We start from the raw sequence: 20,769 nt of genomic DNA, 5'->3' as shown, positions 1-20,769 counted from the left end.
GACTTCTCCATTTCTCTGACTGCCCCCCTAACTCTTCTGCACAGTGCATCTTTTAGAAGGAGTTTTTTTGAGAACAGGTGTATTCCTCAAAAGGAAGTCCCACCAGAGCCTCATCCTCATTCTCCCTCTCTAGCACATTCCTCCTTCTACTAGAAATGGACCGATTAACAAATAAGACTTCCCTCCCCTTTTTTTTCATAGTAGCAGCTATAAGTTGTTGAACAGATGGTTCTCAAATCTTTTTTTTCTCTCCTCTTCAGTCATGTCCAACTAAAACTCCAGTGGAAACAGTTGAAATTCTGTTACTTGTGCCTAAGGGGGATTTACACTAATCCCATCTCTTACTCCAGCCATCAAGGTCATGTGGTTGTTGCTGTGGGGTTTGTAATCTTCCTTGGCAGTGACAGTGCTTCCTAAAGTCATCTCCAAATATCACTGCAAATAGTCCTGCTTTTCATACCAGGTTTTTTCTTAAAACATTTATAATGGGTTCTGTTCAGGCTGAAAGCATTGAGACAAACCAACTGCTCATCAGTTTGACCTTGCTTGTCCATAGATCCTGTGGCTGGTCACCACACCCTCTAGCTTAGATAGTAATTTCCAAGATTAAAAATACAACCTATTCCAGATGGATGGAAGATTTATTTCCTTTATCTACATAGTACTTTTTATTAAAAACCAATATGGGTAAGTCAGGTGTGATTATTTCCAGAAAAGCTGCATTACATTTTCTCTCATTTTATTTTTCCTTCCTTATACTCAACCATTCTTCCCATTTATTCAGAAAGCTTTCATCATACTGAAATGAGACTATCAAGTCCACCAGCTACCACATATTACATTCTTCCTACAGAAAATATAGTATCTACATTATATATCCTTGAAACATAAAACATGTAACTCTTCTTTCCTCCTCTCCACATCCCAGTTTGACTGATTTAAACAAAAGATACTTATTTTTCAAACTGGACCTTTGTTGCTCTTTTCTCCCCTTTCTGTTTGAGATGATTTTAGCAGCTTTGACTTAAAATCTAGTGCCTCAACTACTGTCATGTCATGGGAACTCAGCTTCCCCTGCTCATCCAAATGTGCTGTACTGAAACTGAGAAACATTTGGACCCCTTTGTGTATATCCATCTATTTAAATTAAATGGATTAAAAGTTGAAAATTGAATTCAAGTTTGCTTTATAAGCCAGTTCTTGAAACATCCTGATGATTACAACTAATCACCTTTGTTGGTTCAGTAATTCTTGGCAAGAGGATGATAGTGACAATGTAAGTTAAATTTCTGTACTGATACCAACAACTCTGAGCCACATTTCTCTAACGAGACATCTCTATCTATATTTTATCATCTCCTGCACTGCCTTGAGGGGATTCCCAGCAGAATCCACAGTCAAAGTAATTTGGCCTCCAATTTTATTTACACTTTTCTTCAGCATCCAGCTTACTTTTACATCCCTTTTTTGAATAATGCATACCTTTTAACAATATACATTCCAGTCTCATACAAGAGACACACATTTTATCAACTTACACCTCAATACAGCTACCACATATCAAAGGCAGAAGCAACCTCCAGAACAGCTCTCCATTAGGTCTGGGGCTTTGGGGGTTTCTTTGCCCTAGTTTTGGTAGTAGATGTCCTATCAGAAGCTCCAACGCTTACTTAGCATCTGCCTTGCATCAAATAAAATACACAATCAACCGCAAAGACTTCCAGAGTTCTCTCTGCTTTTCTTCTTCCTGCCAAGTCAGGAATCCAAGTGCCTGAGTGATCCTGGCCCCAGGGGTGGCTCACACATCTGTGACACAGCACTTGGGTTCTTCACACCAGGACCACCCTAGGAAAAGCTGTGTTCTGGGCCTTAAGTTTATCTATCCCATTCACAGCTTAACAAAAGCTTAACACTTCTCCCTTCATCACTCAGGCTGTAGGGCCCAAGTGCAGGGAGGGATTTGGTCAGCTCATGAGCTGCACAAGATCTTAACCTAACAGTTTGAAGCTTGGTCATTCACCCTGGAAATAGCTACTGAACTATCACATTCTCCTCAGCCAACTTTACGTGAAACTTTTTCAACCCTTTGGCCGCAGTTGGTCTTTTTTTATCTCTCCAGCCTTTACAACACAGAAAGTCCTTTCTGAGGACTCTTTCATAATACCAAGCACCAATCACAGCTGTTATCTGTTAGGAAAACTGCAGGAGATCAGGGAATGGAGGTAATCCAAAGGCTTTTACTAATTCCAGGTCAGGTAATGCACTGGAAGCTCAGCCAGGTGACCAAGGTTCCTGCCTGGTCCATCAGTAATGGTAAGGTGATGTCTCATCCAACCCACACAGACCCATCTCAGACACTTTTTTCAGTTGCTGCCGAGAGTGTAGAAGAGTAGCCAGGAGCCACAGTCTCTTCTGTGCAGGTGTGAACACTACTGATGCTATAATTGTTCCCAAGATCACACCTCCTGCCAGTTTTGGCCAAAGTCAGTGGGTCTACATGGTGCAAAACAATGATAAAGCCATCACGTTTTACCACTGACCTTGAAGGGGAGGTTTGGAGGCAGCAGCTCAGTCCCCTCTGGCACACTGGGGAAGGCCAGGTTGGTGCTGTGGCTTCTGCCTTCCAGGTATTTCCTCTAGATTGGGCTTATCATCCAAAGAACTGCACCTTACTGAACCTCGCTTAGAAAAACACTCAATTTCAAAGCTGAATTGGCATGTGAAGAAGAGGAAACTGTCTTAGCAACCATCCCAGGCATTCAGAGCACCTCCCAGAGGAGACCAGCATAGCATGAAACCTCTGAGCCCTTCATATGAAGTGTAAAACCCATTTCTCTGATCTACAATTCTTGTTTTAAGAGCCTGCAAGTGAGAAGGAAACACCTACATAAGTAGTTCTGTTTTACCAAGTCTATCACCAGCCTATCTGAGAGTGTTGTGATGTCCTGATTAAACACTCAAGTTGGAGAGGGCTCCAAAACCATCACTTAAGGGCAAGGGGAGCTATAATGAAATTGCAAAAACACTCCTGTTCTGGAGAGAAGTATTATTCCCATTTTATAGACAGGACAGCTGAGGCAGAAAGTCCCTCTCAGACACATCAAGCTTTGTACCTGGCACTCATCATCTTGGAACTATTTGGGCTGCTCTGCATTCAGTGAGTCAGTAATCCCAGTGGGAGGTTTAATCCATCACATGGACCAGCCAGGCAAGGGAACAGTGTTCAGTAACAGCCAAGGGTTTCTGTAAAGAATTTGTTACCAGATCTGTGGTACAGTAAATGTTTCTGAATATCTGCAGCTGTTCTTCCATCCTGGTGGCCCCTCCTTGGCCTGACACAGGATGGGGCAATGCATTAAATCTGTACAAACCCACAGAATTCAGGCAGAGATCATCAAAAGTGTTTTAATGATTAAACCATGTCAAACATTAACAATGAAGTATATTCAGACGAGCCAAGGGTTTATTTCTAGCACATTTAGACAGCCTATTTTGAACATTATAGCTGCTGTACTGAGCTATGTAAAGACTCTGCAAACCAGTACCTAGAAATGAAGACACAAGCACAAGCTTTGATAATGTAAACATAAAAGACACTTCTCCTTCAAAACAAGGAATGAAAACCCACAAGGCTAGTAGAACTTATTAATTCCTTAAGAGATGTGCAAAAATTTTAAAAAAGATTTAAAAACAATTAAACATGTTAAAACTGGCATTTATATAAATATAAAAAAAAAAATAATTAAACTTGAGCAATGACCAGCAGAATGTCTTGCACAATTCAGTTTTTCAGAGCTTAATGAATAAAATACTCATAAGCCAAACTCCACCATGGCAGATAGCGGAACACCAGCAACAGATACTGGCTTTGCAACTTACTCCTCATATGTGCAAGGCAAGATTTTACAAGAAGGAGTAACTTTAACCAGCACTCAAACCAAATCCTCAGATAACAAGCCAAAACATTACCAGTGATATACACAACTCACATTACAGAAACAGACATTTCCAGCACATTTCAGTAACATTTAAAAAACATCAGGTATGACTCAAACTGTTTAAACTTGCTTGTTTGGGAAAAAAACCACCTTTGTGTTAGGCACATTTTAAAAGTGAACATATGCTACATGAAGAACAGTTCAGATACCAACTTAAATACAGACAATTCCATCAGAAAAGCATCTTTCTGTCTCTTCTTTTAAATACGCCTTTGGATATGTCACAGACTTAAACAGTAGCTGCTAAAATGTGGATATGGCTATGGTAATAACACTTGAAACTCTGCCAGTTTCATATTAAAAACCACTCTTCATTTAGCATTTAAGAATTCTCAGAAATAAGAAAGGAAAAAAAAAAAAGGAAAAAAGTGAAAAGAATAGATGGGTCCACCCTGTATATGCTCTAAACCTTAGAGACAATATTTAATCTTACTGGACTGTGTAAGCGCCAATTACTTTTACATCAGTGACATACTTCAAATAAAAAAATAAGATCTATTAAAAAGGTAAAATAATTTTTCCATCTGGTTTGTGACTGTTTAGTCAAAGCCAAATATACAAAACTAAATGCACCATTTCCAATTTCACTGTATCGAGTAAGAGATACGTAACATTGTGTATCACATACAGAACAGTAAAATGATCAATGGATTCTTCTAAGTGACTTTTTAATAAAAAGTCAGTCAACTGAAAAGTTGAAACCCTAATTTTTAAACGAGTAATAAGCTTTGGGCCCTGCTTTTTAATTTAAGGCATGTGTGTTTATCTACTGAAACCAGCATCATACAAATTACCTCTACAATCACATGCATGATCTATTGTAAAAAAAAATGGAGGTTTAGATTACAGTGTTTTCAAATTGTGAATCATAATTCAGCACCTATCATATTGACTAGTAAGGCAACAGCAGTGTTGGATAATATGGTAATACTCCCTTCCACAGTCTATAGCAGGGTCAGTGACAGCCCAGAATTATTTTTAAACTTTAACCTACTTTTATGTTCTGTATACAGTTTCTAGGGTGTTTGCACTGGTTAAGTCCTACATAAATCACACTATTCTAGGCAGGAATAGTTACAGTAGCCATTAGAGTATTAGTGCACAACTCTCATTGTGCTTACAATCAGATGATTTTGTTGTTGGGGTTATCAAAATGGTTTTTCAGTTTGGTCTTCAATCCTTCCTTTGTTTCCTTTGTTTCACATTGTTCTCAAGGGAAGAAAAGCTGTTTGTGTACCCGTTTGCAGTGGCCATAGAGCCGTTCTGATACTCTTTCCTCCTCGAGGATGCCTTCTTGTTGTAAGTCTAGAATATAGGGAAAGACACATGGTTTTGCTTAATTAGATATAAATAACCACTTCCTCAGAGTAACTCTAGAAACTTGCATTCATCATTTTTAAAGACCTTGTGCCGGTGGTAGAGCCTAACAAGCTCTACCACTTCTTGTGTATGAAACTATACTATGCCTTTCATTCATCACAGCAAAAGAATTAGTTCACTTGAAAAGAAAAAGGCTTGGCAGTATGATGCTAGTGTTGTGTTAATTGTAAATTAGAAACAAGGGAAGTGAATTTATGAGCAGACTACAGCACAAGAATATACTCAAAACAAGTAGTGAGGAAGGAGGTTTGAAGCACTGCAGGTGACAGTATGTTGAACAAAGCCAGAACAAGGAGTAGGTAAACAAGAACAATGAGGGAAGTTAGAGACAGAAATGTGAAAGAAATTTCCACTGGCCAACATGAGAATCACAAAACTAACAGGATACAAGGGACTCTGTCTAAACCAATTAGAGAAAAAATATATATTAATTAGTTTTTTCAGAGGGGCTCAGTTGCCTGACAAGAGCACATTTCCCAGAATTTCTGTGTGTGAAAGGAAGTTAAGTGGTTAAAAGTTAAAATGTAAGTAAAATTGATGAAGAAAGTTGAGTAATATTTGGAATATACTATAATGTTTACTTAGCATGTTCAGATGCAGCAAGTGATAGGAATCATCGGACTGATTTTAAGAAGTAGCAAAAGATCAGATGGGAAAGCCTGCAGTGTTTCCCTCCATGAATCATTCTTATGAGAACCACAATGCTCAAATCTCTCAAAAAACATTTAAAACGTAACAGAGTTTGCTTGTTTGGGGACAGCAGGCTGTGCTGGTTTGATTTTCTGAAGATGGGTGCATCTTTGTACAGAGCCCAATTATGAACTGCTCAGAACAACACATACCAAGTCTGGATCTGTTCAGACATGAAATCAGCTTTGTAGAAACATAACTCATAACACTAATTTTCCATAGGAAAATTCCAAAATACAAACAAATGCCTGTAAAGGTGAACCAGAACCAGATTTCTCTATGTTGGGAATTTAAGATGTTTCCCTGGATATAAAACAAGAATTTCTCCTTGTCAAAGCAGTAATGAACAATTCCTTCAGGTGCTTCACAGGTTCACATGCTATTGGTTTATTTCAGAGCAGAAAGCTGCTTCCTCTCCCTATCTGCAGTTAAAATTGCACTAGTAAGCCACTTTAGTGTGCCATTCTGCTTACTGAAATTACTAATCATTCTGAATTGCAGATACAAAACACCAGAAGATCTGAAAGTGGAGAGTAGATCAACAAGTGCAATACTTTAAGAACCACGTGCATGTTAGTGGAAGATAGCGAAAGGACATTTCAAGCATATCCTTCTGTAAACAGCTTTCCAGAGAGATACTGCCAGCAGAATGCTAGAAAGAGTTGACAAATATTAATTTTACCTGAATATAGAAATTTGTGAAGAGGATAATCAAAGAAATCATATAAGAAATCTGAAAATACAGCCACCCCTGAGGAAATGCACATGGCCAAACAACACCACAGCTGGTCTGGAAGATTGTCAGGACGAACTGAATCTGGGGAGAGAAAAAAAACCAAGAGAAATGGAGCACATTAATGGAAGAAGGGAAAAAACCATTAGTGACAAAGATCACAACAGGTATTTCTAAATCAAGTAAAAGATACATAATATTGTGTGTTAACAAGTTTATCTTCTCTGTAAACCTGAGTTAGCAGACATTCAGGTTGTGGTATTCTGTTCTTTAAGCCTGTTTATTTTATTTATATTGTTCCATTTCAGAACAGTAGAGTAAGTAATGCAGAATTGACTCACAGATATCCTAAGGAACAAGACCACCTTCTTCCTAGTGACAGCTCAGTGGGGTTTGACTCTACCACCCTAAAGAAGTAGATCTGCATCTCACTGCTTCAGTTGCAGAAGATTTGGGTCACTTGGTCTACACATAGACAGTGAAATCCTCTCCCACACACAGGAACTGTCTGGCACATGGCTCCAGTGGAAGAAATATTGGGGTAAAAGGCTGCAGGGAAGCTGGGGAGTCAGGAAGGAGGACTGGGATCCAGTTATCTACAATTATCTCTTTTGGAAAAACAGAGTTTGGGCTTAAGTGTTGCAGAGGGCCTTAAGCAAAATTCATCCTTACATGAAGGCTACCAGATTAGGGAATGTTTATTTAAAAAGGGAAATACTGTTCTGCTCTGCTATTTTGCAGCTCTAACAGTTATGCATGAAGAGCAGGCAAGGAAGTGAAAGCAGCTTTGACAATAGCCAGCGGAGCAACTGAAGCACTGAGACACTGCACTCTGTAGCACTTGAACCACCAGAATGAAGAATAGAGCCTAAATCTGGAAGGAAAAACAAAAACAAACCCCAAACCAAGGCAACTGCCCCATCCCTCCCAGGAACAAAATGAGCCCATAGCTACAACATTTGGCCATCCTTCAGGAAGGAGAGAATAAAGATGTTAAGAATCAACACTTGAATTGCTGGCAGCAAATGTTATTAATCATCACCAGAAATGTTATTAAAACTATTCACAACTCTGAGAGGGTGCTAAGGGAGGATGGGTGGGGGGAAGATAACAGAAAAGTCTATCTCTAGGCTTCAGTTTCCTCCCCTACAAAATGGGGAAAACACAACACCAATGCATATTTCCTTGTGGTGTTCTGACATGCTGTACACATGAAAACCTGGTTCTCATGCAGTATCACTACAACAAGTGCCATAGTGCTTAATTTCACTGCTCTTTTCACCTCCAGTACACAGCATTCAGGCTTCATCACTGTACACACGGGAAACAATGCAAATGGATAAAAGGAGTCCAACACAGAACTACAAGACAAAAAAAATCTGCCCATTCAAAGTGCAGGAAGAGAACAGAAATACTGAATATTTTTTAATAAACCATTTGCAACTGCATGCAAAAGTGAGACAGGAAAGGCATTGTCCCACAGGACTAGAATGGGCCACAAGTTATGGACTGCATTGCACTCAGTTTCTGGTCTGTCATTAGCCCGACCAACCAAGCACAGGGGAGAGCACGTTAGCTCAAGGGGCCTTGGAAGAAAAACTTCTCCCTCCTCCCTGGCTACTGAGTCCCAGAAAACCCAGCACCACAACTCCCAAATACATCTAGCCATACAACATGGTGAGGTGAAGACCCCACAGACCTCAGCACTGATTCATGTACACCATCAGTCCCCAGCTCCCCACGGCCCTGAAAACAGGGCAAATGGATGTGCAGGAACTGGATTTCTAAGGTGATTTAAGCATTACAGGATGCAGAAGGTACTAGCCCTCATTATCCCTTCTTCTATTCCCTTCCAAAATTTCCTAACTCAGTAAAGACAAAAAGACCTCATCACCAATACAAGAGCCTGCTGAAGCACTGAAGAGCAAATCACTCACCAGCTGCCCCTGAGTGATGTACTTCTTCCACCACAGATAAGGACGCATTGCTGGAACAGCAGACAGTCCATAGTAGGAGTACATGAGGACATGGATAAAGCTGTTCAGTGTGGCACCAAAGTAAGCTAAAAAAAGGGCAAGGGAAAAAGAAAGTACACTGCATTATCAGGAAGGAACATGCTGTTTCATGGAACCTACAAAAATAACAAGTTCAAAATGTTACTATTTAAAATATGATTTCTCTTCGAAGAAAAGCAAGAAGGTTTGTTTTTTTTCCACTTTGATTTTTATTCTGCTCACCCAACACAGCAGCTGAGCTGCTTTGCAGTTGTGCACTTTATACCAGTCTTCTGGTTTGTTTCCTCCACTCTTTTGCACATCTACATTATGGTTTCTCAAAAAACTGAGGAAGCTGAGAAAAAGGAGGCACACTCACATACCCACGAACTGACAACTTCACTCATCTACTTTTAGGCTTATTTCATTCCTTCCAGGAAGGAGCCTATTTTGTCATTTATAGCCAAAAACAACAGATATCTTCAGTAACTTCAAGTCAGCCATTTTATTGGTCCTTGTTTACAGCACCTTTAGTCATGAAAAAAAAACTTTTAGCTTAACACTGAACTGCACAGAACCGTGATGACCAAGCAGAACAAAAAGCTTGGAAGAAGAAAAACAGATGACTAGAAGTAGCACAAAAGTATTTTCAAGACCACGCAAACACAAGATAGACTCTTAAGTGTCTGCATTTTTGACTGCTATATAAACAGGGATTGACTTCCTTGGAGGAGAATATGTTTCCAGATGCACACTTTTTATAAGTTCAGCATTACTCACTGTTGTGCTGACAACACAAAACAAATACCAGTTTCTATGTTGTTTGGCTCAGAGAGCAGACTCCTGAGGAACGCAGCCTCTTGGTCTGCACTGCCAGTGGTTCACATCCATTGGATTTGAAAAGGTTTCTCTTGGAGGGAGTGTTCAACAGTTAGTATCTATAAACTGCATATCTGAACCACAACGAAGTAATGCTAATGCAGTTAGGAAACTAGATGCCAACTAAACACAATGAAAGTAGAGAATCAAAGCCATACTGCCAGAGGTTAGCAGGATTTAGACAAGAGAGACATGGAAATCTTCAACTTAAAATTAATTCAGTCATGTTCATTACTGCTCAGGGAACACGATTTTAATTGAAATATTTGGTTATGGCTAGTGGTGTAATGAGATTAAATTAAGAAATTAACATCTCAAGTGAACTTGACAGATATAAGGACAAGAGTCAGTATTAGTCATCTTGCAGCTGAAACAAGCTTCTGGTCCTGACTTCAAAAAGAGTATTGTTTCTTTAGAGAGTCTGCAACTACCACAAAAACAGAGAGAGCAAGGTTGACAGATATCTGACCTGGGCTACTGCAGCTCCTAAAGGCCACACTGCCACACAAATTCTTCAAACTACACAGACATTCCTTTTCTAGATGCTGTGCTGGCAGCTTAATTCCTGCAACTATCTGCAATAGTTGCAATTCAGCAAAGCAGCTTAATATGGGACAGAACAAATCCTGCAGCTGAAGGGACCAGAGATGTTTGGTTTGACCAAACGAAAACCAAAACGAAGCCCGTGTTGCAGATGTTCCCCAGCATAACCCAGTACTTACAGTGACCACAAGGCACCCAGTTCATAACAAACCACCAGATGTTCAGCATCGTTGCATGGTGGTAGACATGCAGAACAGTGATCTGATGATTATTTTTCCTCAAAATGAAAAAGAAGGTATCCATGAACTCAATGAGTTTGGAGAAATAGTACCACCAGAGGACACGTATGATCTAGAAAGGAGGAAGCAAGTTTTAGAAGCACTGCACATTGTGGGGGCTTTCAACCCTTCCACTACCTAAGTAATTAAAATCCAGATTCTGTCCTGCACTACTTGGACTGACGACACTGCTAGGATCTTCTGTAATGCTTCTGACTCAGGTCTCCCTGTAGGAGATCCAGGTACAAACCCACAGCTACAGCTGAAAACAGGATGACAAAAACTGTTTTATGAGGCTGCTGCTGTGCACCTGGAGTGTCCTGGGAGAAACAAAATATTTAACCAGAGCTGGTGCTACAGTGCTCTCTGTAAAGAAGAGGTCAGAAGTGTGACCAGAAGAACACTTGAAAATTTACACATAATTACTTACCCAACCATGAATATATTGTATGATTATTGTAATATTAACTATTATGTTTGACAGTGCACTGTCCATTGTACTGCAAAAGGAGGGAAAAAAGCATATAGTTCAAGCAAAATCTGCATAATCAATACTGTTATGCTCTTCACTTACACTAAAGTAGACAATTTGAAATGTTATCAGCTTTAAGTCTCAATTATGGTACCTTCATGTCAGCTTCTCCTCCACTGTGCGTATCCTGACAGAAGAAATTGTATCCTCCTTCCAACACTCCTGTCACCAGCTGAGCAAATGAAAAAAAAAAAATGTTATTTGGAGAGAAGGCTGAACCCCATGGCACCTATAAACCTCCACTGCAGCTCTGCCCAGACATCTGGTGTTGAGAGATTCATGGGCACAAGTGTGGCACCAGGTTGAATTCAACTTCCAAGCAGTGATCCAATCACAGTGGAGGGTGATTTAACAAATTCTTCCTATTGGTGTATACCAGAATAAAAATAGGAGGTAGCATCTTATGCTCACTTATCCCACACAGATTCTCAAGAAATCCCCTTCTGGGCTGATGATCTCATTGCAGGAGAAAGTAAACGATCAAAGTGAAGTAGATATATTTTTCTTCTGATTATTTTTGGAAATAAAAAGTTATATTTTTAAGAAATTTTATACAGAGAGATGTGACTATAATTTTTTAAACTATATAACAGAGCAAATCTTCAGCTTTGCTATCTTTAACAGCTGACAATGGATGTTTCACTGCATTGTGATTCTTCAAGATATTTTTGAGCAATTCACTCATGTCAAGCACATTACATCCTTCCCAGTATAAATGACTTCCTCTGCAGGATATGCCACTGCCTGCCTGACTTCCTGGCATAACACCTCAAACATAACGGAATTATTTTTAATAAGAGTAACGACCAGCTATTAGTCACGAGAGGATGACGAGGTGCCTGTGCAGTGGGGCTGGCTGAAATCCACAGAGAAGCAAGATGCAAGCTGGATGTTCACATCTCATCCTTTCATGGGTGGGAGACGGAGGGGCAGGTTGAGGGTGGAATGAGAGGAGGGAGCAGGTGGAAGGACACGAGCAAGCTCCCTTTAATATCTCAGCAGAAGGGACCACTGGACATTTTTCATAAAGATGTTTTTCCTCTTGTGAATAGAATGAAGAGAGGAGTAACAACTTTAGATGACTCCTAAGTGAAAAAAAGAATTGCTAGGTATCTCCAAAAAAAACATTTGAAAGGCACAAGCAAGTTGTCCGGTTTTGGCCTTATCTATTCTCCTGCAGGATAAAAAACATCTTTGCAAAGCTACTTTGGAAACGCCTTGTACCATAAGTCATTTTAAATGATCACTTGATTAAAGGACTACAAAACCTGGTATGACTAAATGCTGCTCAGAACTGTGAATAGGAAGCTAATTTTAAAAGGTACAATAAAGATTATCACTTAAATGATCTACTTTTCCCTAATGTTATTTCTTTCACGCCTCATTTCCCCCCTAAATGAGCTTTTAAAATACCCAGTTAGCCCAGGTCATTATTTTTGACCTTCCGAGATAGAATTATTACCCCTATTTAGGGGGAGAAAAATTACATCTAATTATAACATATAGACTTGGAATTATCTCCTATATCAGAGATAAATCAATAGCACCCAGCCACAGCAAGAGCAGGGCAGCCATGCACATCAACAACCCAGGCAGTTTCTGGACCCAAGCAGCAAAGAGAAGGCAGCCATGGAAGGAATCCTCTTCCAGCCATAAGGCAGGTATGGCTGTGCAAAGGACACCAGTTTAAGAGTGATACCTTGCTAAAGGACCAGCTACATCCTGAAACAAGCTTTGCACCGAGCCACTGTCAGGGCACTGAGGGAAAGACTGTGGCCTTGCAAGTGCCCACCAGTCCCTCAGACAGAAGACCACCACATTGCTGTGATTGTGTTGTTAAGAACTTACAGATGTTTTCATACAGTTCAAGGATGTGCTACGAATAGAAGGATAATCACAATGTTTATATTGTAATTAATCCAAACAGCATCCATCACTAATGCTGCACTCCATAAACTTCTTCCAAGTAAAGGGAGCACAGTGAAAGCCAAAGAGCTTTTCCAGCAAACAATACAGGTTCACCACCCAAAGTGTAATGCAACCACAGGTGTCAGCAGGGATTCCACCTCTTTGAAGGGAATTGCATCAGTGTGGCTATAGGCAATAGCTTCAGCTAAACCCGAATACTCCCTTGTTTCCAAAAGAACATATTATAAGCTAGGAGCTGAAAAACCCTCACAGCCATGGGGGTTTAAAAGACAAGCAAAGTAGCATTTGTAGAAAGTGCTAACATCTTTTATCATATCAATAGTCAGTACAGTTACAAAAATAACTTAATCCTCCCTTTGCAGAAGGAACTAATAGGTAAAAAGCTGCTACTGCTGCCCACAAACTGCTGGTGCTGCCCATAAACCTCGGTCAGTGCAACATGCAACATGTAAATAATCCTCTTCCCCAGTTACCCAGCAGCTCCTTTGCCTGGCACCACTATTTCTTGCACCCACAATACTTGCAGCACATGCTGGAAGGTTCAAAATACAAAACCAATGGGTCGCTCTGAGACCTGATCACGAGTGGCTCCCAGATGGCTCCATTATGCACAGCCCCAGGGAGCTGCTTACCTGCCACCACAGAAACAATAAGGAGGGGTCAGAAATTGCCAGTTAGTGCATTCAAGTCCTTGCTCATGCTTGTTGTGGTCTGCTCCCTGGATGGCCATAATTTCCAAGCCCTTCTTACAGCCACTGTACAGCAGGTCTGAAACATGCCCAGCAACAGACTGGTGGTTCCTCAGCCAACCCAGCCTTGAAATAACCTTTCCCTGCCTGCTGGCCCTAGGAAGTCCTTCATCTCCAGGTTGGCAGGAGCCCAGGGTTGCTAATGGCACTGCTGATGCACAGCCGCAAGCACATCTTCTCTCGAGAAACTGACCTGTCCAGAAAAGGCCAACTATAACTATTTTCATCAGAGTACATGGTTTCTAAACAGCATAAAAAGAGACAGCTCCTTCATAAGCCAATTAAAATGGCACTCAAAGTCAATGTTAAGTCCCTTGGTTCAGAGGAAAACCCTGCAGCTCAAGGTCGCTTTTGTGCTTAAGCAACTCACACTTTCTTCCCCTGCACTGAAATTTTCTTTTTTCATATGGCTTTCGTTTTGTAATTCCATTGCTGAATTCTTTAAAACACTGTGCCACATGCTATTGCTATCAACTCTGCTATCAAAATAAACCAGCACACTAACACCAGCACACCAGTCTAACTGGACTGTATGAGAGATGCTACTGGGGAGGATTTTGTTTTTTCTTGTGATAAAACTAAAGTCTGAGACTCACTGGAGTGGGGCAGATAAGGTGCTCAGCACTGCATCACACTGTCAAGGTGTGATGAGTTTACAAGCTTCAAAATACAGCTAGATTAGAGTGAGGAGAAACAGAAGTTCACACCTCTGATCAAAGAAAGCAAATGCCTGCAGAGATACGGAATTTTATCTTTACAGGAACACAGTCACTCCAGGACAGAGATAAGGACTTCAAGACGGTAGAGAAAGAAAGGGGAGAGGAAAGAACAGTCTAGCTGTCACCTGCCACGGCACTTCTTCACAGAGTACCCTCCTTCCTAAAACAGGGTGCAGATCTGAGGATGCTTTTCCTACAGCATATGCAACACCTCCCTCATCAGGAAAATCCAAGGTGTTTCGCAGATCGATTCAGCAGGGAATTTAATTTTTCAGATGAAGAAAAAAAGACAGTAAAGAGATCCCTTAAGAAAGTGAGCCCTCATCACTGACTAGTTTAATTTAAGCCTGGGTGGTCCAAATCATTTGGCTAGTTCTGCTAACAAACACCCTCAAAATAACAGGTCTCTGTGCTGTGTAACTTGGTAGCTGGCACTCTCCCTTCTTTGCTGAATTACCCAGCTGAGACTCGTGCAGAGGCATAGGCCCTACTCACAGCATTGCAAGACAACTTGACTCATGACTCCAGCACACAGCAGTGGCACAGGTGGAAGCAGTGCTGTGTCTGCTATTCCAGCTGCTCCCACAGATCCTTCAGACACAGCCATGCCAGCCAGCAGCCATGTTCTGTAACCCCTCTGCCAGCCACCCCACTACACACCTTCTCTAGCATGCAGAAGGCCACCCCTTGCTGTCCCTGCCTAAGACAGGAGAGTTACTTCTCCTCAACACCCAAGCACTGTACATTTTTACAGAATAAAACATTGTTTGTCCCTAAAGAGCATTCCCTCCTCTTGAAGTATGGGAGTGACAAGCCAGCCTAGAGAAAACTCTCCCTCCTTTAGATCTGCCTTGCCTTTTTACTGTCTGGGACAAGTGCAGTCCACTACTCTGTTCTGTTAGTATCAAAGCCTGGTCATTAAATACCCAAATAAGTTATAGCAAGTGCACACAGAAACTACTAGGAATTCCAAATAAGAAGTCTAAGATTTCTAATGATTTTAGAACAAGGTTATATTATTTTGGCAAGACACGGTTCTTTCTGCATTGTCTTTTCTCCTCGAGAATGATTCTGTGTGTGTTCTCAAAAGAAGCAGCAGTGTTATGTACAGTGTGTCTCCATGTCTCCTGATTGGAGGCCAGAGTAGACCAATGATGGTGATCAATATGTCTTGCCAATACTGCCTAAGGAGACATTTCGCTGTGTCTTTTGCAACTGGATTTGTCTATCTCGCATTGGCCTTTTTAACCATCAGCGCTTGTAGCAAGTGTGGATAGAATCCTTCTCAAATCTTCGTTCACGAAGCCTAGCCATGATGATGATGATGATGATATTATTTTACATCAGTAGGCCAAATGGTACAAGTACACAATACCTAGAATTATACAAATCCTATAATGCAAAATTTCCCCATGTTATTGTTTACTGACACACAGATGTAAAGGTCAGAAAAACAAGCAGGTTATCCTTTTCATCCTAGATGGGAGGATGCCCCATTTAACATCTTGTTTTCGTCATATAATATGTAACTTAAGCTGTGATGCTATGAATCATGACCTGAATCACCACAGCCATAACTCAGAAAAAACTCCAAAGCAGAGTTTCAGGTGTATTGTATACAAGCTATTAAAGCAACTTCTTTTCAGACAGGCTAGTAAACAAGTTCATAAATGATAATGTTTATGACCTTCCTCACAGCAGGACTGAAAAAAATTTAATCCAACTGAAACTCAAAATGACAACAAGAAAGAGAACAGGGAGTTATATAAATTTTTTGAATGCTGCTCATCACCATTTTATCTTAAAAGCGAGTAAGTGTATTATAAAGTGCTACTGATACACGGCTAATCCTTTAAAGCCAAATTTCCAAGAAGGAAGAGATCCAAGCAAGGGTATCACGTGCTGTGCACCAACAGAGGTAACTGCATAGGCACTTCAGCTTGAGAACATACCTGGAGGTGCAAGGACATGATTTTTTCCCCTACACCCTTTGTCTCTCTCCCTGCAAACATCAAGCAATGTGGTGTTAGCACGAGACTCTGCTTTGCAGCATTTTTAGGGGATCACCACCTTGCTGCAGAGCATCGCTTGCCCTCACATGGGCAGCAAGTGCTGCCAACCACATTTCATTGCAACTATCACGAGTTTAATAGTCTTCATAATGCTCTAGCTTCATGTATGCCCATTTATAACGAGAACAATACTAATGAACACTTCCATATGGATAATGTTAGATTAAGAGCAACACTTGCTTTGATGTAAAGAGTTTCATTATACAGGAAGGAGGATCCTTAATATTCACTGTATTTTAGTTGCCTCATTGCTTCACATTATAAAAGCTATTCTTTGGCATATAATAATAAACAGCCCTTTCTTGGTAACCAAGTTCATTGTTAGCAAGAAAAAGGCATTTATAAGATCAACAGTTCAGATATTTTCTCTTGTTTAAATTTATCAGCAGGTTTTGTAACATGGCAGAATATTACAGTAATTTGGAAACTATGAGTATTATTCCAAATATTCAAGGAAAAAAGATTGGCTATCCTGAGAGTTTTATCCACACTTGGTACAACTGAGGCAAAGTCAACACTTGTAAATCCTCAATAACGTAAATATACAAAAGGTTAAAACAATAGATCATTATATAATTGTAAATAATATCTGCATAAAATAATGCAAATGTACATTGAAGTCCACATCAACACTAAGTTTATACAAGTTAAATAGATCAACACACAATTTTTTCTGGATTATAACATCCTGACAGGGAGGTTAGAAATGTAAGCACATTGAGAACACAAGTTGTTCCAAGCATCTACTGAATCCAAAACTGCTCCCAACTGAACAATTAAGTATCTAAGTTCTTAATAACCCAACTCAGTAATTTTTGACTAGGCAATTCACTACACAAGAGAAATAACTTTACATTTAAATCACTTCATCTCTAAACACTCACCTTGTAAAACACTGTAGAATTAACTACAAACTTAAAGGAAAATTACAGCTTGTATGTACAGGCAAAAAAAAATAGAATAGTAGTTTTAGCCCCAGCTTGTATTTGAAAAGAGCATACTGAAAGAACTGAAAAGAGGATGTTGACAATGAAATATCTCCTTACAGAAATGAGAAATACTTTGGTTAAAAGCAAGCCAGAGTATCCTGTAAGTTAAAGTGACATAGTCATTTTCTAACTGCATTGTTATTTAGACTACTACAGCTCTTCATTTTCACTTGAATAAGAACATACAGTTCTGAGTAAAAGCAGCTAAAGGGCTCTCTGGGACATAGAAAACTTTACACTGCCTGAATCTTTGGGTTTTTATGAAAGAAAATAAGTCCACAGAAAGGTCAATTCGGTTTGAAATATATTTGTATGTTTAGATTTTAAGTTCCAAGAAACAGATGAATCACAACAACCTTATTTCAGCAACTTTATTTTTCCCAGTAAAACAAGGAGGATGCAAAAGAAGCTATTGCAAGCTTACAGAAACAGATGTGAGGAGAGTGTGTGTGATTAAATACAAGTAAATAAAACACATTTTCCCATCCAGATCAAGCCACAGTTTAGCTATGAAATACTTTGCACAATCCACCAGCACAATCACACTAAGCAAGAAGGAGTTCCTGACAGAGTAGCCAGGTAAAAAACCAAAAGATCGGGCCTTCATTTCCACTGAGAAAAGTGCGTTTGAAACATTGCTAACCAAGGTCAGCAAGGATGTTTAAGGCAAGGTTTGTTTCACACCATCCTTAGAGGTAACATTACAACTACAGTTTTCTCCCCACAGAAGTGACATTGAAAATGGTTGAAACACTTTCGCAAATGCTTCCCCAAGTTTAGGAGCACTGTCCTCAGAGATAATTTTCAACATAAATCAATATAATTAAAACAGATACTGCAAAATAACCCTGACCCAATCCCTCTTCTCTTACCTCGTAAAACATATACAGAGAAAGCAGTGTGAGTCCAAGGTTGTAGACCACCAGAATACCCCTGCATGAGAACGGCTGCTTATTCCGCATGTACTTCGGTCCTAACCAAACAATTAGTAAGTACAAGGCCGAGAAGATAAAGGTAGGTGTATAGTTTTCCAGAAGAAGCCATCCTTTTACTCTGGGGTCTGAAATGAACAAACAAAAATATACAAACGCTTGGATTTTGTAAGGGGAAGAATTCAAAGCACACAAAACTAGTTGTACCCAAAATGCATCCAGTGCTGGAATAACAGAGAAAGATGAAGGAAGCGCAGCAAGCCCTTTTACTGAGGGCCACAGTGCTAATTACAAACAACAAGTTTTTAGCTGTACAGTTGTTAAAGAAAGCAGAAATAATTCTCTTCCTAAGGCAAAAATATTCTTATTACCTTAAGATATTACTATTATTTTTAAATACTCATTACCATTCAGAATTGTCATCCACTTGAATACCACAGATGAGCTTAAACTATAAAGAAAAGCTTCAACAAATCTCTCCCCCTTATTTTCTCAAACCAACCCTTCCCGATGGTGCACACATTATCTCCTACAGAGTCAGCAAACCTAGGACTGAGGCAGATCCCGTTGTGGTTATCAGTGGATGATCCTGATAATTATTTTCTAATCAGTACTAACACAATGAGACTTATGTATGTGCTATTAGAAAGAATTAAAATTTGGAGTCCTTGCATGAGCAATGAAATACAGAGCAGTCAGTCCAGTCTGACTAACCAGTCCAGCCAGCAACACATTAACTTCTCAGGGAAAGTGCATAAACCACATAGAGCAAGAGGATTTCAGGGGAACACTTGTAACAGTTGTGGGATCCTTCTGAACCACAACTGTGTTGTCCATACCCAGCAACAGTGCAATATTTCACTCCTCTCACTGAAGTCGGCCCAAAGTACTGAAACCAAGTTTACCAAACTATAAATGAACAATTCAAGTATTGCTAGCATTCACAGTCCTAACTTAATTTTAAAGGACTCATATGTGGATCCTGCATGTAAGAAATGAGGCCTTAAAATGTAGGTTGGGAAGTAATTAAGCAAGTTGGGGAATTGTTTTGATTTGCCACCTTTATGGTTCATTATTTTTAACACACAGCAAATACAGACCATATGCCAGCACTCACAATAAGTTATATCAGAACATCCAGACTAATTTAAACAGGCTTAGTACGAAGAGAAGGGCAACAAAGGCACCAAAGATACTAATAAAAGCAAATAGAAAACACACTTTGAAGAATCAGAGGCTTGTTTCACCTCCTGTTGACTTTGTCCTGCGAAGCAGTGGCACCACCACCGGAGCCTCACTGGGACAAAGAAAGAGGCAGAAAAGGTGTTACTGCAGCAGTCAGAGGAAGAAAGCACAGGCTACTGTGCAGCACTGCTATGCACAGTGCACACAAGATGCTGACATTTAATCCCCCCTGGTCAGAATGAGGTGGGATGGAGCCATCCCTACCCAAGCCCTCAGCATGAGGCCACTGCCTGTCCTGGTCCTGCTGCTGCTGTTCTCCCCCTGCAGACTTTTTCCCAATGAAAAACCTACCAAGAACACTGCCTCTTTAAAACAAAAAGGTTTCAAAGCAGCAATGCTTTCCAAAAGCCACAGATATTTCTAGTGAAAAATTCCGAAGCAGCTCCAGTTGTGAGGGCAAGATTTATTTATTCAATTAATTAATTAATTTTTAATTAAATGCAAATTTTTAAAGTTTTTCTTTTTAATAAAAGCTATTATTAAATTCTAAAAAAAAAACCCAGCAAAGATCTGAGTGAGGTAAGTCAGTAAGTCAGTCACTAAGATGACAACATGAGCTTAACTGATAGTGAGAAGAACAGCACCTATAATGGTCACAGCTGAAAAATTAGCAGGTCTTCAGGTCAAAAGATCAGAAGCACTGAATAGACTTTAGGTTTTTACACTGTCATGCATTTTGATGCTTTGCAATCCTTAAGAAAGTCACCTGTCACAGGGAAGCTGTTTCTTATGTTCTAGTAAGATCAGTTTTATTTAACTTTTGAGAAATCTTACCTCTGGGTCCAAGCCAAACACCAAAGTAACTATTGATTGTTTTATCCAGAACTTCCATTCTACAACCTATTGAAATGGAACGAATAGAACAAAGTTAGCTCATGAAAACAGTTTAATCATGTGAACACCATCTGTTAGGGTTAACAAAGAAAATACTAGTATGCAAAAATTCCAGCAAACATAGTGGACTTTCTCATCAGATACAAAGTACACAAAGTTTATTTTATTCTCGAGTCACTGGTGTATGAGCTGTATTTCCCACTGAAGTACTTCATCAGAGATCTAGATGCACAGAAGCTAAAATAATGAGTTCAGATTAACATGAAGTTCTTT

The 20,769-nt window shown here is 39.8% G+C and overlaps 1 protein-coding gene across 3 annotated transcripts in view; it reads right to left on the bottom strand.

Moving 5' to 3' along the window:
• Positions 1 to 3,387: 3,387 nt before the first annotated feature.
• The window catches only part of ELOVL5 (ELOVL fatty acid elongase 5), a 40,113-nt gene continuing 22,731 nt past the window's right edge, over positions 3,388 to 20,769 (bottom strand). For 2 of the 3 annotated variants that reach the window (XM_018078005.1, XM_008921274.2), the window contains exons 2-8: positions 20,437 to 20,502; positions 18,358 to 18,545; positions 11,122 to 11,199; positions 10,397 to 10,568; positions 8,739 to 8,863; positions 6,751 to 6,885; positions 3,388 to 5,303 (exon numbers count right to left, since the gene is read on the bottom strand). In XM_018078005.1, the coding sequence (XP_017933494.1) occupies positions 5,172 to 5,303; positions 6,751 to 6,885; positions 8,739 to 8,863; positions 10,397 to 10,568; positions 11,122 to 11,199; positions 18,358 to 18,545; positions 20,437 to 20,494 (888 nt within the window). In that variant the 5' untranslated portion in view covers positions 20,495 to 20,502 and the 3' untranslated portion in view covers positions 3,388 to 5,171. Of the gene's footprint in view, positions 5,304 to 6,750; positions 6,886 to 8,738; positions 8,864 to 10,396; positions 10,569 to 11,121; positions 11,200 to 18,357; positions 18,546 to 20,436; positions 20,505 to 20,769 lie in introns of all 3 variants that reach the window. The other variant, XM_029962681.1, reaches the window with a different exon arrangement.

Source organism: Manacus vitellinus, unplaced genomic scaffold, assembly GCF_001715985.3.
Source record: "Manacus vitellinus isolate BGI_N305 unplaced genomic scaffold, ASM171598v3 scaffold_4_pilon, whole genome shotgun sequence".
NCBI classification, from domain to species: domain Eukaryota; kingdom Metazoa; phylum Chordata; class Aves; order Passeriformes; family Pipridae; genus Manacus; species Manacus vitellinus.
Note: the sequence above shows the minus strand (reverse complement) of the source record. Positions and strands in the feature narration are given on the sequence as shown.